This window comes from Amia ocellicauda, chromosome 21 (assembly GCF_036373705.1).
Source record: "Amia ocellicauda isolate fAmiCal2 chromosome 21, fAmiCal2.hap1, whole genome shotgun sequence".
Lineage (NCBI taxonomy): Eukaryota > Metazoa > Chordata > Actinopteri > Amiiformes > Amiidae > Amia > Amia ocellicauda.
Window position 1 is genome coordinate 3,672,403 of NC_089870.1, and position 15,486 is coordinate 3,687,888.

Here is a 15,486-nt window from a genome sequence, read left to right on the forward strand (position 1 = left end):
CCTGAGCGTCATGTCCGCTACACTTTACTAACAGTTTCATTGGGAGTATGATGTTACACACGCTTTGGCAAATTGACACTAGGTACACAGACATTCATTTTAATGCTTTACATCACTGCTTTTATTACAGATTGCTTCACTTGACACCAGTTACTGGGTGCCTTCTCAAATCCCAGCCTTTTACGCACCTCTTAAGCACAGTTTCTCTGCTTTACTTTTGTCTTAGTTTGATTGTAGTAGCATTATTAATAATTGAACCATTATGATTAGAGAGAGAGGGGGGACGACAGTCAGGACGTGCGGTTTGTAAAGGCAGGAGTGTGACGATTTGTGAATGATAGGGTAACGGGGCTGGTGGTAGCAAGAGTAAACGTTTAAATTGCTATTTTGCACGAAGCACTAGTGGGATAAATATGTTTTATCTCCCTTTCTTTAGTAGAGTGCTTGCATTGACCAATTCACGGACCTGTCTGTCCTAGTAGTTCCACCCTCGGTGTCCCTGACGTTTTTTTATTATTATTGCTATTTGGGACAGTACAATATTAAGAATTGTTTTTAACTTTTAATAAACTTATTTTATATCTGGATATACTTTCAGCACAACAGACTATTTGAAACTTCATATTTTCTCTCTAAAGATCCACCTGTTTAGTGGTGGGGGCTGGTATTGCAGCTTTCTATTTATTCATATTACTATTGATTTCTTGTTCATAGGGTTTTACTTGGTTATTCTAAGTTTATTTTTGTATTGTGTTTGGTTTGGTTTGTGTGTGATATATGAGTTTATTTTGTTATTTGTGATGAAGAGCACAGCTACACCCCCAGCCCGCCACATTTTGCATGGCTGTGATTTTTAACAATTAAAGAAGGTTTCTGTAATTGTCTGTCTTGGGTTTTATTGTGAGGAAATTGTGAACACAAACTGGATCAAAAGTCTGTGAGTGTGTGTGCAGAACAGAGATGATTTCTATAGCCCTGACCTTGGGGTTGAGGTGTTACATATGCTATTTAAATATTGTATTATGAAATTGAGATTAGTTTTAATTAGTTGTGTATTCATAACCCATCGCTTTTGATTTATTAATACAATTATTAGAGTAGTAAAGTATATGATTAAAATATTTTAAGCAATTTAGATTTTAAAAAAATACTGTGCATATCAAGACTGAAAGTACACAAAACGTGTTGTAGTTTTAGTGAAATGTAACATCATGCATGATGTTGAAATCAAGTACAAAAGACAAACAGTACATTTAAACTCAATCTCATCTCACCTTTCATTAGCTATTTCAGCTCATATCCAGTTGTCAGCCCTTTCTATGTGGATTTGTTCTTAAACTATTACTTAAAAAAATTAGTATAGCTTTTAAACACAAAAATTACATTAAAAAAAGTAAAGACTTAACAAGGCAGACTTCATTTAGATTTGTTTATTACAAAGACTTCAATTGAATAAAAAAAACATCCTTTCCTAATATAAATTTGAAAAACAAGAAAACAAATAAAAAGCTTGCAGAATGACATTGTACAAAAGTAGACATGGACAAAGATTTTATAGAAATAAAATAAAACAAATCCAGTCATTCCGTAGTGTACAAAAATATTTTCAATCCATCTATCCAATAATGACATGGAGCATTCCTCTGCATTTGTAAAGTACCTTAGCACATTACTTATGAGTTTCTTGAGTGTCTGTACATTCTTTATGTTCATGCTAAAAAGCTTTCCAAGCACATTCTCCAACTCCTCCTACAGGCCTCTGATGGCCAAGGGGACAACTTCAGCTTAATGGAGACTAATGATTCAGGGTTGCACCAGAAAGAAAGCATCCAAGGAACACTAACAGTTTATAGCTCAATAATTGTTTGGAGTATATAGAGCTTTTCAGGTTGCCCTTCTTCCAGTTACTGCCCCAAAATGGGTCATGCAACTTGACTTTACACAGGGCCCTTTAAGAGCAAACAGTAGGGTTTGTCCAATTCCCTCACAACCCCTCCATTCCTGTGTCTCAGGGCCCTAGCACAGATTCCAGTGTGTCTGCTCCATTTTGTGCTCAGTGTTGTGTCGCATACACACTGTTCTGTCCAGGCTTCTTGAATGAATGAAAAGTAATAATGCAGCATGTTCTGGTACGTGAAAAGAGATCTAGCCCTGGAATTTAAATAAATATTGATTTCCAATGGACTATCTTCTTGAGTAATGTGTTTTAGGAGAAGGAAAAATAAGTAATTAAATAAATACTAATGAATAACTGGGGATGTAGGGAAGAGTTCATCCTTATTTTGTTTCTTTAATTTAAAGGAATAATAAAAACAATCCAGTGTTGAGACTTATTACTAATACACTACTTGTCAGTACACGTAGTTTGCTTGGGGACACAACTTGAAGTAACTAACACACACACCTCCTATTGTCCATTTTAAATGCTTTAAGACTTTAAGACATTAACATTGTATTAACAGACATAAAAAGACAGCTTTATTTACAATAGTCTTAATTATCCAGTGTCATTAAAAAGAGGAAACCAGAGTGAAATGGTGCTCAGCTTCAGTTTCGGCCACAGAATGGGAAAGTAGGAAAGGCTTTCTTAAAACAAATAAAGCCAGAGTTTTACTGGAACCAGGAATATGGGATACTAAGAAGGACTAGCATTAAATATGCATTTTCATAAAAAGCTTTTGAAGTGAACCTGAAGGCCATCATTAACTTTCAGACCTAATACTCTTTTTCCAAATATTCAAATATCCAAGACAGTCGGTATCTGCCAGGGGAAGAGCTCAAGTCTTTACCTGTTACTAACTGCCCACATTTCCAGAAAATCACTTGAAACTACTTGAAATATACAGCCGGACTTGAAGGAACACAATGCATGTGGGACTGTTTAGGAGGGTTGCTGGCCTCATTCGGGAGATCAAACGATAATCGTGCATTCAAAGGTTTACATTATGCTCAAAGAAGGGTCCCACTTTTCTGGCATTGGGTTTCTTTTTTTGTTTTCACAATTTCACAACTTATCCATTCATGTGGTACATCAGTTACAGGACTAACCACCAGATCCAGAATTCAAATTCTCTACAGAAAATAATAATCACATGCCTTCTTATTAATGAATTTGTTCCTGAAAGCATCTAGCCACAAATACAATAACGCCCCCTACATACACACCCATATATCTTTAACATTCAAGGTATTCAAGGCAAATCAAAGGTAGTGATGCCCAATCCCAGTTTAGAAGATGTAACTCGTGTAGCTGTGTTTGAAGACTAAACCAAAGCAGTGACGCCATTGAAGAAGTTCATCTTGGAGTCACCAATTTCCCACTGTAAAAAGCAGATGCTGGAAGAGGAAGAGCTGGGTGAGATTGCCTCAGTGACTTATCTGGAAATGTGTCACTGCGGTGCTGCAATATAGGCATGCCTCTGGATTTTGTTCTGAACTCTTAGAATGACGAGTGACTAAGCACACTATCACTGGAGTCCTAAGACAGGGACCAAGGTCTTACACTTACTCACCACACGTGCAGCTAGAAAAGCCCTAGCAGTGCTGGCCTGAAAACCTTCAGCATGGAATAAAAAATAAAAAAAAAAGACTCCCAGGACAGGCATAATGGTGTTTGTGTATACATGTTTTTTTAAAAGTATCACTTTACAGGTGGGTCCATTTCATTTTTAATCTCACACACAGCCGTATTCATACCACACAGTCTGAGGGTCATTGCTGGGGTCTGGGGAGGCCGGGGTGCTCTTGGGAGCGCTGGAGTTGCTGCGGTTCAGGGTATCTTCAGCGTTGAGTCCGACCCCATCTCCTTCAGGCTGGGCTTGGGGCTTTGACAGGGACGTGTCTGCCGGTCTCGGCTCCCGGGCCTCTTCCTCCTCTTTGGGGATGGCCCTGACTGGTGTCACCATAGCCACCTCGCCACGGTGCTGGGTGGCGCTCCGGCCCTGTGGTGGCTGGGGCTGGGCTGACTTGGGTGGGCCGTACTGGGCAGAAGAGTAGTGCTGGGAGCCACCAGTGCCGTATCGCTCATGCAATGGGGTGTTGGTGACGAGGGAGAGGGCCGAGGAGTGGTGATGGGGTGGCTGCAGCTGGGGCTTCAGTGGCGAGAGGGGGCGGTCCTCTTTGGGAGGGGCGAGAGACAAACGCCGGGGGTCTAGAGGGCGGTAGGCAAGCTCTCCCTGGGAGGTGGACGCAGCCAGCCGGGCGGATTGCGGCCTCTCACGGGCCACTCCTCCTGGCCACCGCAGAACCACCCCGGGGCTCTGATCGGCGGCCAGCTTGGGGGAGCTCTCCTGGCAAAAGCTGTCGGGCCCATTGGAGCGGAGGAGGTCCGCAGACGCCAAGCTGAATGTGCGGCTTAGGCTGCTGCTGTTGCCTCTGAGGCCTGGCTGCTGGGAGGGCTGTTGGCTCAGCTTCTCAGAGGGCCGGGATGCGCTCACCAAACGGTTTGGTAACGTTTGAGTCTGCCAGGGGGAAAGCACAGAGTGGAGGCCAGGAGTCTCCGGAGGTCGGATGTTGGGTTTCACGCTATGCCCCGGTTTGGGGCCCCTGCTGTCCGTTAGGTCACTGGGAGCAGCTTTAACAGTTGGCATGACGTAGCTTGTGGGCATCTTGGCACCCTCTTTCAGAGCGGGCGGCTTGCCGACAGCAGGGGGGGGCTCGTTGACCTTCTTGAAGTAATCCGTCATGAGATCCTCAGGGCTGTTTGCCTGAACCTGAAAAGCAGGGGAATGTCAAGCATCAGATGGATGGTAAGCAAAGCCTTCATTCATCACTGCCAGCCTCCTAGTTGTGTCACACTGGTGCAAATTGCCATGTCGTCTTAAATCAATTTTCCAATAGCAAAACATGTAGGTTTGGATTCAGGAGAAAAAGCCCGACAGGCAGAGTAAAGGATCTTTTTTTATTTTTTTCTGATCCATGGTGCATAATTATCCATAAATAGGAGGCTGGTCAATTCATGCACAGTGGTACTTCATACGGTTTATGGCTGGCAGTGGGAAACGCATTGGAAGGATTCACTTTCTTGTGCGCTTCAGTGACAGTGCCTCTCTAGTCCTGGGTACTCTAACAAGCAGTGACAAGTGAATAAAGCCCAAAATAAACAATGAGATCACCCAGCTCTGATAAAGTGCTCAGGAAAGGGGAGACATGCGCAGGCCTAATGGAGATTTATTACCATGAAATTGTGTTTGTGGTGTTTGAAGCCTCGTATCTTTATTCACTTGAAAATCACATTATCTAAATGGGCCTTGATTTAAAATGTTTCTCAGTTCTGGATGAAACCAGTTTATATGTGTTGAGAGAGTGAATTGCAAAGTTTATTCTCAGATTTGTTTCTCTTTTTTTGAATGCTAATGATCTGCAGAACACAGGGCTGTCTCAGTTGAAGGTAGTCCCATTTTGGGCACAGTGGCAGTTTTCAGAACAGCATTTCACCTTTTAGATTCTGCTATATTGAAAGCAGATTCAATGAAATCAATGGGCACAGAGGAGCAGAAGGCAGTTGTATATGGCCAAGGAGTTATTCTAATAATGTGTAAACATGCATATTAGACTAATACAAATCAAGATATGGACGAGGGAGACTGAAGTGATGTTTGTTGATATTAATAATTCAATTGTCAAATTCTCTGGTATTAAAAGTGACATCCTAAAAAGTGAACGTAAAAGTGAAGTTTGGAACTGGGATTTCAAAGTAAGACCCAATTCATTAAGTGTGCTTTCACAGAATTTAATTCACAGAGCCATTCATCCCTGTCTTTACAACCAGTGTTTTACTTAAATCACAAAATGGCTTGTATGGGTATAGCGGTCATTCATAACTGTATAATTCTGCCTATACATATCGAGTGGTTATCAGACGAAGTCTGTGCTTCGGTGACAGTTCTGTAAAAAGGCTTTGTGAATCAATCCTTTGGTGGTTAGAATATGAAGGGGTACCCTTGAAATATAGAATGAAAAGGGTCTCCGTTTGGGTCTGACTGCCGTCTTCCATAGGTTGTGGTCAGAGTCTAGGCCTGTAGTAGCGACGGACTGGGGCCGGAGAGCGGCCGGTCTGGCGTTTGGAGGAACCAGGGTCTCGGCCTCAGTCAAGAACTGAGTCAGAGAAATGAGCTCGGTCTCGTTTAAACTGTGTCTGCGCTGGAAGAAAACAAGCAGCAGCCCAACAAGGCCTTGTCAAGTCCTTTATCACCTCAGGGAAGGACAGTGTTTTAAAGTGACAGGAGGGTGAGTTATGGCCTTCCTATGATGAGGATTTATGCAGACTATACCAATAAACATAGCAATGATGCTGGGCTGCTGGCCATTGTGAACACATCAACAGCAATGCCCTATTAGAAGCCCATTGTCATTTCATCAAACTTATTAGTCTAATAAGTATCCAAGTCCAATCAGCCAACATCTATTGGACAGCTCAGCACTGATTGAACTGCTTATTTGTGCTCCTGATTATTTATGTATATTAGCCATTTTAACCATTTAAGTGGCACTACTTATGCGTACCTTCCCCCTTGGCACTCATTAGGTGTGGAACTCTAATGTTCTGCATGCTTGGAAAAGATTTATTGTGAAATCCAAGTCACCCTGGGTAAGGGTGTCCACAAACAAACAAACAAACAAATAATGCAGCCATGTTTTATCTATATACAATCAGACTGTGTTGTGAAAACTCCAAAGTATACTATTTGAAAATGCTGTGATAAACTGTAGTGTGGCCAATTGTATTCATGGAGTTGTGGATTTTTCTTCCTGCTTGTAGCAACTAAAGGTTGATTTGGTAACAAAGTACATTTGAAGATGCAATAGTTATGCATTTTAACTCATCAGAATATCTATACATTAAAATCAACCTCCTATAGACACAGCTCTTTCGTCCCCCTCTGCACTATTCTGCAGAACATTCTAGGTAATTAAGTGTTCCATGTTCCACCCATCACAGGAAACAGAACTGTACCAAATCAAACCACACACTATTTACTTCATTTTGTAATGTGAATAAAATCATTCTGCATCAATAACAAAGTCCAATAAAAATAAAAACAAATGGTGTCCTTTTCCCTAGCTAATGGAGGATTGTGCTCATTGGGACACTGAACTTTAGGGAGCAGTATCTCTCAATTAAAATAAATCAATACCATTACAAAATGGGAGGAATTAATGAGGAAAAAACAAAGCGCTCTTACAGTGGGTGGTGACAGGGTGTTGCTCTCCTGCAGGAATTCTTCCAAAGTGACCATTTCACTGCCTGGGGAAGAGGGTCTGCCTCTGGCACGAGGGCCTGGAGGGAGGCCGGCTGTGGTCTTCGGGGGCGTGTCGTAGGAGAGCTGGGAGGTCCGAGAGAGGCAGGCCTCGTGTCGGGCCACAGAGCGTGTGACGTGGCCGTCTCGGGGAAGAGTGGCCGTCTCGTAGGCTACCATCACTTCGTCGCTCGAGAAGCTAGTGGGCCTTCCGCGGAGTCGCTCTAAGGAATCTGGACAGAGAAGTGCAGTTTTCATAAGGGCATTTCACTGAGGGTACAACAGAGTTTGTTATTTAAGTCTGTTCCATAAATATATTCTATTATCTTTATCATTTTTATAATAAAATGTTGCCATTGTGGTCAGTATACCCTGACTGATGATAAACTGTTTAGAGACTTGACTACTCTGGGACTGGCAGGTGCTAAAACGTTCAGTGTGTCTGGTCGATAGTGTAAAAAAAAGACAAAAGCACCACAAAGCAATGATTTTGAAAAACTCTTGGAATCATCAGCATCACAAATACCTTTGGAGTTGACTGGGGAGTTGCTGCTGGAAGTATTGCGACTGTGCTCTAGAGAGTTTGTCTTGTACCCTGCAAGAAGAAAAAAAAAAAAAAAAAAAAAAAGTATCATGAGCTAAAGAAATGCCTGCTTTTCTTTGTGGTGGTGGTGTGAAAGTCTGTCACAGCCATTTTCAAAAAGGATATCTTGATATGTACATCTGGTATTAAAGTTCTCTCTTAAGAAAGCCTGTGCCACCAAGCTGAATATAGGTGAAATCTTGAGGAGAAATGGTTAAACTGGAAATGAAAGCTCCTGTGACGTTCTCCGTTTGTCTGCACTTCTGAGAATCTGCCGAAAACTTGCGTCAGTGAGATATCAATATCACGCATGAAGATGAGGAAATTTAAAAAATGGATTGCATTCAGCACTGGGTCTCAAGATTTAGTAAGTCTTTAATTTTATCATCACGTATAACAGTTGTAGCTGGATCTACAGAAAGAGGCTTGGATCACACAACTGGCTGAATCGATCACATTCACAGACTATTAAGCTGGACTGAGATGTTAATGCCAGGTCACTGCAGAGATCATTCCTTAACTGATCTTTCTGCACATCTTCACTGAATTACTGAGCACAACCCTCAAAAGCCATTTTCACCTATTGTTTTGTAATCTTTGATCACAATCACAAAAAAACAAAATGACTAAGCCACTACACAGTACCTTGGTTTCCCTGGCCACCGCTGACAGTAACTGCATCACGTGACTGCAAACGCAAATCGTCATCCGAATTGAAACCTGTCAGAGATGATTAATATGGTAACCTCAAAGACTAACTCTGAGCTTACTCATAATCAGTCAAACATTTACAAAGTTCCATATAGTGTCTCAAGATTTGAAGCCTTGCCGAAAACAAAATAATTCAAAAACATGGAAAGATGTAAAAGACGTAAAAGATGGAAATACGCCTCACGTACAAGGTTAACTTAAAGGAAGTGATAATCTACTGCAACTTCCGATGGCTTGCAAATCAACTTTTAATGAAGTCAACCAGTTCAATGTTATCCTTAATTACCACTCTTGTGTATGGGGTACAGATAGATAACGGAAGGGGAAGTAACTACAACAAGAACAAAACGCGAGGTGGAGGATCATTCATTTTCCAGTAAAGTTGTTTTTAGCAGTTTGCTGAAGTGCAGTGGAGGGCAGCATTTAGGTTTCTGGGAAGCCTGGCCTGGAGTGTTGCAATATACCTCTGGGCCGCTGACCGGGCCTGGAGGTGGAGTTGAGAGCGGGGCTGGGGCTGGGGCTGGGGCTGGAGACACTGGTGTGGATTGCGGAGGTAGAGTAGGCCATGGTTCCAAGCTCCATTCGCCGGCGTCTAGCAAACGCGTCTTCAGGGCCCTCCATGCTTTCCATACTCCCCTGTGCGTCCCTGTGCGAGTCCCTTAGTCTCAGTCCACTATCGTTCGCAGCTAAAGGCAAGGAGAAGAGTTAGCGGTCGAGGAACAGAACCATAGAAAACAAGAATTTTTTTTTAAAATAAAACCGATAATCGTGTGAGCAACAAACGCACAAGGCTGGTTAACACGGAAAGCTGGTGTATGTCAACAGGAGAGATACGCTGCAGCAGAGAAAGTGCTCTAGCGCATTATGTGGCATTAGCAATGGTGGGAGCGCACCCATTGGTGCATTCCCTCTCATCAAAGCAGGCTAAGACAAGTCCATTCACATCCACTAAACAAAAGGTGTTCAACCCTGCCCAGTTAGTTTCATAGGACACCCCAGATTACCATTTCTAAAGGCTGGGAACAGATGTTGGCAATTGATTCACTGAGCAGAGCCCAAGTTTCTTTAGGAGCAGATAGGTATTCAGGTCAGTTCAGTACATGAGAGATCATTTGGGAGAAATGCCTGCTTAATTGTTCAGAATGTCCCTAAAGTTCATGTCTAGAACTTGACAATTAAGGTTCATCTATAAAACTGGCTGGACACACTGCACGAAAGCATGAAAATGCTACTAGTCCTCCCTACCATTCCTTGGAGAAGATTAACTACTCGAGATCATTTGTGCACTACATTTAGAGAACACATTACAATTACAGAGGCCTAAAACCCAGCATGGCTTTGTAAGCCTTACTGAAAATCCCAGAACCTGATAGCATGTTCTTTCCTTTAACATCCTGTATTATTGCAACTGTAAACAATTCAGTTATGTCTTAGTTCAGCTCCCCTGACCTTTTCACTGGTGCAGCATTATATCATGTTAAGCATCAGTGAACAGGGTGTAGTATGCAAAGATATATTTTAATAGACTGTCAAAGGCAGTTATCGGGATGAAAAGGGGATTTATTTCTAAGGTCTCTTATATAAAAGCAATAGTATGCCCAGAACTAACATCATTAACAACATATGCACAGTACACACATGCAGTCATAGTGGTGTATGATAGGATTGGATCCTTTGGTCCTACATGAACTTGTTTGTGTTTACATTAGGCCAGCTTACACTTTGTCAATGGCAGTGTGAGGCTGAGAAGTACATCCCAGTGGCAGGGCAAAGCAGACATACCGAGATTACTTAGCATGTCAACAAATCCAAGACAGCTTGGCCACCCCCACAGCACAGTGAAGGAGGAACGGAGACATGCCAGCTGAATGTTGTTTGCAGTTCATTCTCCCTAATGTTTGTCAAATAGGTAAATTCTGGAATGTAATGATAAATTGGACCAAACACCTGAAACTCCTACCATCTTAAAAGGACTGATTCTCCTTATCTGAACAAGAGACTCAATTAATCAGTCAATAAAAGTGTGTTTAGAAATTGGATTTATGTTGAGCTATAGTATGAACACCTCTGCCTTAGAAGACGCACTTACTAACGCTTCTTAGACATTAAAACTCACACCATAGATGTGTATTTAGAACCCCCTTAAAAACATGTAGCCAACACTATCTGGAGTATCTTCAAATTATCATTCAAATAAAATACAAAAAAACCCGAAAAAAACATTACATTTTTAACACACTGAATTAATACTGTCCAGAAACGGCGTAAACTTAAAAGTTTCACCCACCACTGTATATACAATTGTTCCTGTGGGAAGACTTTCAGTTTTGCAATTGAACTCCATAACAAATGCACAGCACCCTGGTCAACTTACATGCACACCTGGTGCACAAACACAGAAGTTGTCAAGCATCAAATTCTCCTTTGAATAGAGTTACCGTGTAGCCAGGCACCGATTGATATTAAAGTTTAATTTGGTATTAAATCGCTCGTGGTCATTTAATACGGCTGGCTAAAATTAGCTCCTCTTCATACGACAGCTGGCGAGCGGCTCTGAACCGTAAGAATTGAACTGCAGTGCGGGCAAGCGATGCTTTCTGGGACAATAAGCCTACTCTATTATTCATGCCTTCGCACAGAGCGCTGAGCTGACCGACAAGCTGACAACACGCGCAAAGGATGAGGGGTGCCCGTGGATGGGATGTGAAGAGGAGAAAGGGAGAGAGGCAGAATTTGTGAAATGCAAATGGCATAGACAGCGGAGGTGAGGAGGAGGACGTTTTTGGAACAGGGACCCTGGACACTGAAAGCTTGCCGGTGGTAACATTCATTCATTCAACACACTAAGCCAAAGTGAGGGACATTCTTTCTTGATCCTTCCTTTCCAAATGGACAGCAGAGGGTAGGCATTTAGAGACTAACATGTCAGTTTCCATGTGACTTATTTTTCACACTGTGCTGGCAAAATATTGTGCAGGGGTCATTGATTAGTACGATTACTAAAGAATTTACTTTGTCAATGAAGAACTGGGAAAAAATCAGGTAGCTACTGAGTGTGGGAAGGTGGAGGTAGGCCAAATGACTAAATGTCATGCACTGCTTGACCATTTATTTGACTGTCAGCAGCAAAATATTTTTCAATTTCTATCTCTGACATTTGCTTCCAAGTCACTATGTTGATGAATTTATAAATATAATACCATCCATCTTAAGATTTACAACCAACCAAATAGGATCCCTACTGAGTCACTCCAGTTGATCAAAACTGGTGCTCAATAGCAATATAAAGTGGGTTGTTTTATGGTCTGTACGGCAATCCTAATTCATTGTAGCTCCTCAAGACAGATGCATTTGAGTACGTATAAATCAGTATGTAACTGCACTCTAATACTTAGTATTTCAACATACAAGACACATGGAAACTGATATGCAAGCATTAATATTTAAACTATTTCAACAACCTCCCTTCTCCACCTCCTGCACTAGCTTAACTCAGCTGATGTCACTGGGAACAGACATATATAAAAAGTAATTCTGATCACAACAAGAGCATTATGCTCATCTCTGATTTCAGTTCAAGGGGGTTTGCAAGAAGGTACTACTTACTGCAAGCACTTTCAAGTAGATTCCAACTTTAAGCCTGGGTTGGCAAGGTACATATTGTGTCATATGAGTGTTGTGGGTTCAAGAAGGGGAGGGGATGTTTGTTTTGGATTTTAACAGGGATAACAGCAATAACAGCAATAAATTAGTAAATCTCTTCCCAATCGTTGAAAAGTTCTCATTAGTGTCCTCTACTGGGGTCAATCTCTCTGGATCACAGCAGTCAGCCATTGCTGGTCCTCTGGCTGTAAGCATTTTGAGTTTTGTGAGTGAAAACAAAAAGGTGACGGATAAGAGAGAGAGAGTGTGATATGGAAGACTGATGGGTTAGAATTCCCCGATCTCTGAAAGGGAGACGGGATCGGTAGGGGAGGATGGGATGTCAGAAGATGACCAGAACCGAAGGCGCTTAGACATAGTGCGCCGCTCTGGGGGCGTCTTGGGAGAGAGAGACTTCATTTTCTCCTGGCTTTTGCTCCTCAGAAAGGGAAATCGTTTCGTTGAAGGTGGTGCTACTAGGTTATTGCACAAAACAAAAGAGGGAGAGAGAGAGAAAAAAAGGTTGAGTGAAAGAAGATTAGATGGTTAGATGACAAAAAAACAAACAAAAAAAACCAATGGTAAATAGCAGGAGGGGTAGAATACCCATATATCCCTCCAAAAAGAAACAAACATACAATGCATGCATTTAATTCACCTTGCACTGTTAGGAAAAAAAGAAAGATAGATAAACCCTTCACCCAAAAGTGGAAGACTAACAGTTGTAAGAGTAATGCTCTTGAGGGACAGAAATGTTACATGAAGTATTATAATTTTGCCATCACCATCTTAGTCCGTGCCTGCCTTGAAGCTTGTTTGTTATGCCCCCTAGTGGAAACTGGATGTGCTGCAATGTTGAAAGGCTTGTTTAACCACAGAGGTTGCATGAACTGAAAAAGTGGAAGCGGTGCCTGACATGATCAGAAGAATGTACTGGAAACAAATACAAGAGGTGTAATGTTTGTACAGTTCAAAATACGAAAGCATGCTACACTAAAAAAAAGGAGGAGGGAAATTGTTGCAGCAATTTATACATTTAAAAATTATCTGAATAATATGCCTTCCAATATTCCTTTTGCATTTTTCCATGTTCCATTAGGTTATTTTGACATGATCCCACTAAACTAATAGTGTTCCTAGACTCAACTGGATCCTTAGTAAAGTAGGTTGCAAAGAAGTTAATGTGGGGAGAAAACAAGTTCTTCCGTGATCCAGTTTTATGCATTGTAGTTGTATGGATAAACAAAAACCAGCATTACATATTCTGCATGTTAACTAAGCAATAAAGCATTTTGTTTAGCTATATATTATAGCTTACTAATTTATTACTACCTGCCCTTTTGATAAAAACAAAAACGAAGTTGTAATCATTATGCAAAAAGGATTTAAAAATCATTATCTAGCTGCTGAGTCTAAATTCATGAGACAATACAGAAGAATAATGATATTACACCCATATCAGAGCAAACACTTATCTAAATCGAATATCTCCACAGAAACGTCACATGCACACCCATACATATATATACACTATTATTCTAATTAGTAGCTGACATCTCCTTGCATTATTCAAAATCAAAACTTTCGCTTTCGAGAAAGAAAAGCCTAATATTCAGTATCCTTATGTCACAATTATTATGTAAAACATTTCTTTTGAAAGAGGTTGTTCCTGGACCTTTATGCATTTATGATGGGTCACATGTTTACATTTTTTCTGCTATTTTGGTAGAATTATTTAAATATATATATTTTTTAATTTTGCTTTTTAGTTACAGTTCTCTTTTAAATTACTGTATTAAACACATTGGGATTGGACATAAATAAAAACTTTAGAAATATAGTGTAGGGCTAATATTGCACTGGATCTCAAAAAATCTCGTCTTCTGACCCAATCATTCAGTCAGCGCCCCAGTCCTGCCCCAGGCCTACCTTTGGTGTTGTGTGTGGGTGTGTGCGTGTGGTTCTCCTCTGTGGACTGGGAGCCCATGGAGTCCAGGCTGAGACGGGAGCGACGGGGGGGCAGTGGGGGTGGCGGCACTGGGGGCGGCCCATCAGGACAGTCCAGGGGCTGGGGAGAGGGGCATTCCGGGGTGGATTTAGGCCGTTCCCGGGAGCCGTCTTTTTTTGGCTTGATAAGTTTGACCAGAGCTTTAGCACCGACCCAGTGATTCCTCCTGTCCACACACAGAACATGAACACAGGATTGTCAAAGAGGGATAGAAAGAAGCTGAAATCATGTCATTCAACTTATGAGTACATTATCTACATTGAAAATCAGGCCCAACAATATTTTCTGAAGGGTAGTATTTCATATGAACATTATTACCTTTTTAAAACCTAACCCTTTAGAGGAGTAGGTATTTATTTTTGATGTACAATGTCACTAAGGGCAGGTCTTCTAGTCTTGGACACACCATTGGGAGGGTAGTCCAGGACTAATGCTCATTTGGTCTCTTAGAGCTTACGGCGGATAGTAGGTTGTGCTTACTTTTTCGGAGTAGGGTCATAAAATTTGTACTGATCCATAATCTTCTCCTCCAGTTTCTCTTTCTGTCGCCGCAGAGCATTTAATTTGTCGCTGTAACAAAAATAACCATTAAGTGTCGGATAAGGAGCGAAACTTAACTTGAGCTGGGATATGACAAAGAGGTTGGCACAACAGCGCACAATGTACATAATCACAATGCAACCAGTATTTGAACAAAAAACAGATTTCACAACTCAAAGGTTCTGTACTTGTTGTACGGTTTATAACTCCTGTGATGTTGTACTTTAAGGACAATGAAGCCATGGAGATGCCACAATTTGAATAGTATAACACTTTTCATACCGTGAAAGCAGCCCTATATCTTTATATTTAATCTTGATTTAAGAGTTATACAAATGAGAATAAAACAAAGATAGGAGCACACTGCAATAAATACATAAAATGCACAATACACCTTTTTGCCTGCTGTGGACACAATTTATTTAGAAAGGTGTTATTTACATATATTTATTTTGCCTGATATCTGTTCTGTCTTTTAGTTCTATTCTGTATATTTGCTTACTGAGGATGTGTGCACCAGCAGTGATTAATTGTTTTTGAGAGCTAAACTTAAAACTTATCATTTAGCACTATCTTGGGATAATGGGATAATGTCAGAAACTAGAGTGCACAATTGCTGGGTCTGAACTTTAATGACCTGTTGTCAAGGAAGCTGGAAGTACTAGATAAAGTATCTGCTTCTGATTGAAATGGTCTGACTTATAGCATTCTCCATTTTGTCTTGTTGATCATCTCCAGTAAAGACCAATACTGACCAAAATGAA

At 41.2% G+C, this 15,486-nt stretch overlaps 1 protein-coding gene across 1 annotated transcript in view; it reads right to left on the reverse strand.

Annotated features, from left to right (window-relative positions):
- Positions 1-1,415: 1,415 nt before the first annotated feature.
- ccdc88c (coiled-coil domain containing 88C) overlaps positions 1,416-15,486 on the reverse strand; it is a 77,128-nt gene continuing 63,057 nt past the window's right edge. Inside the window, exons 24-30 of the mRNA XM_066694648.1 lie at positions 14,663-14,752; positions 14,104-14,348; positions 8,997-9,218; positions 8,467-8,541; positions 7,765-7,833; positions 7,185-7,471; positions 1,416-4,712 (exon numbers count right to left, since the gene is read on the reverse strand). Of these exons, the coding sequence (XP_066550745.1) occupies positions 3,675-4,712; positions 7,185-7,471; positions 7,765-7,833; positions 8,467-8,541; positions 8,997-9,218; positions 14,104-14,348; positions 14,663-14,752 (2,026 nt within the window). The 3' untranslated portion in view covers positions 1,416-3,674. The remainder of the gene's footprint in view (positions 4,713-7,184; positions 7,472-7,764; positions 7,834-8,466; positions 8,542-8,996; positions 9,219-14,103; positions 14,349-14,662; positions 14,753-15,486) is intronic.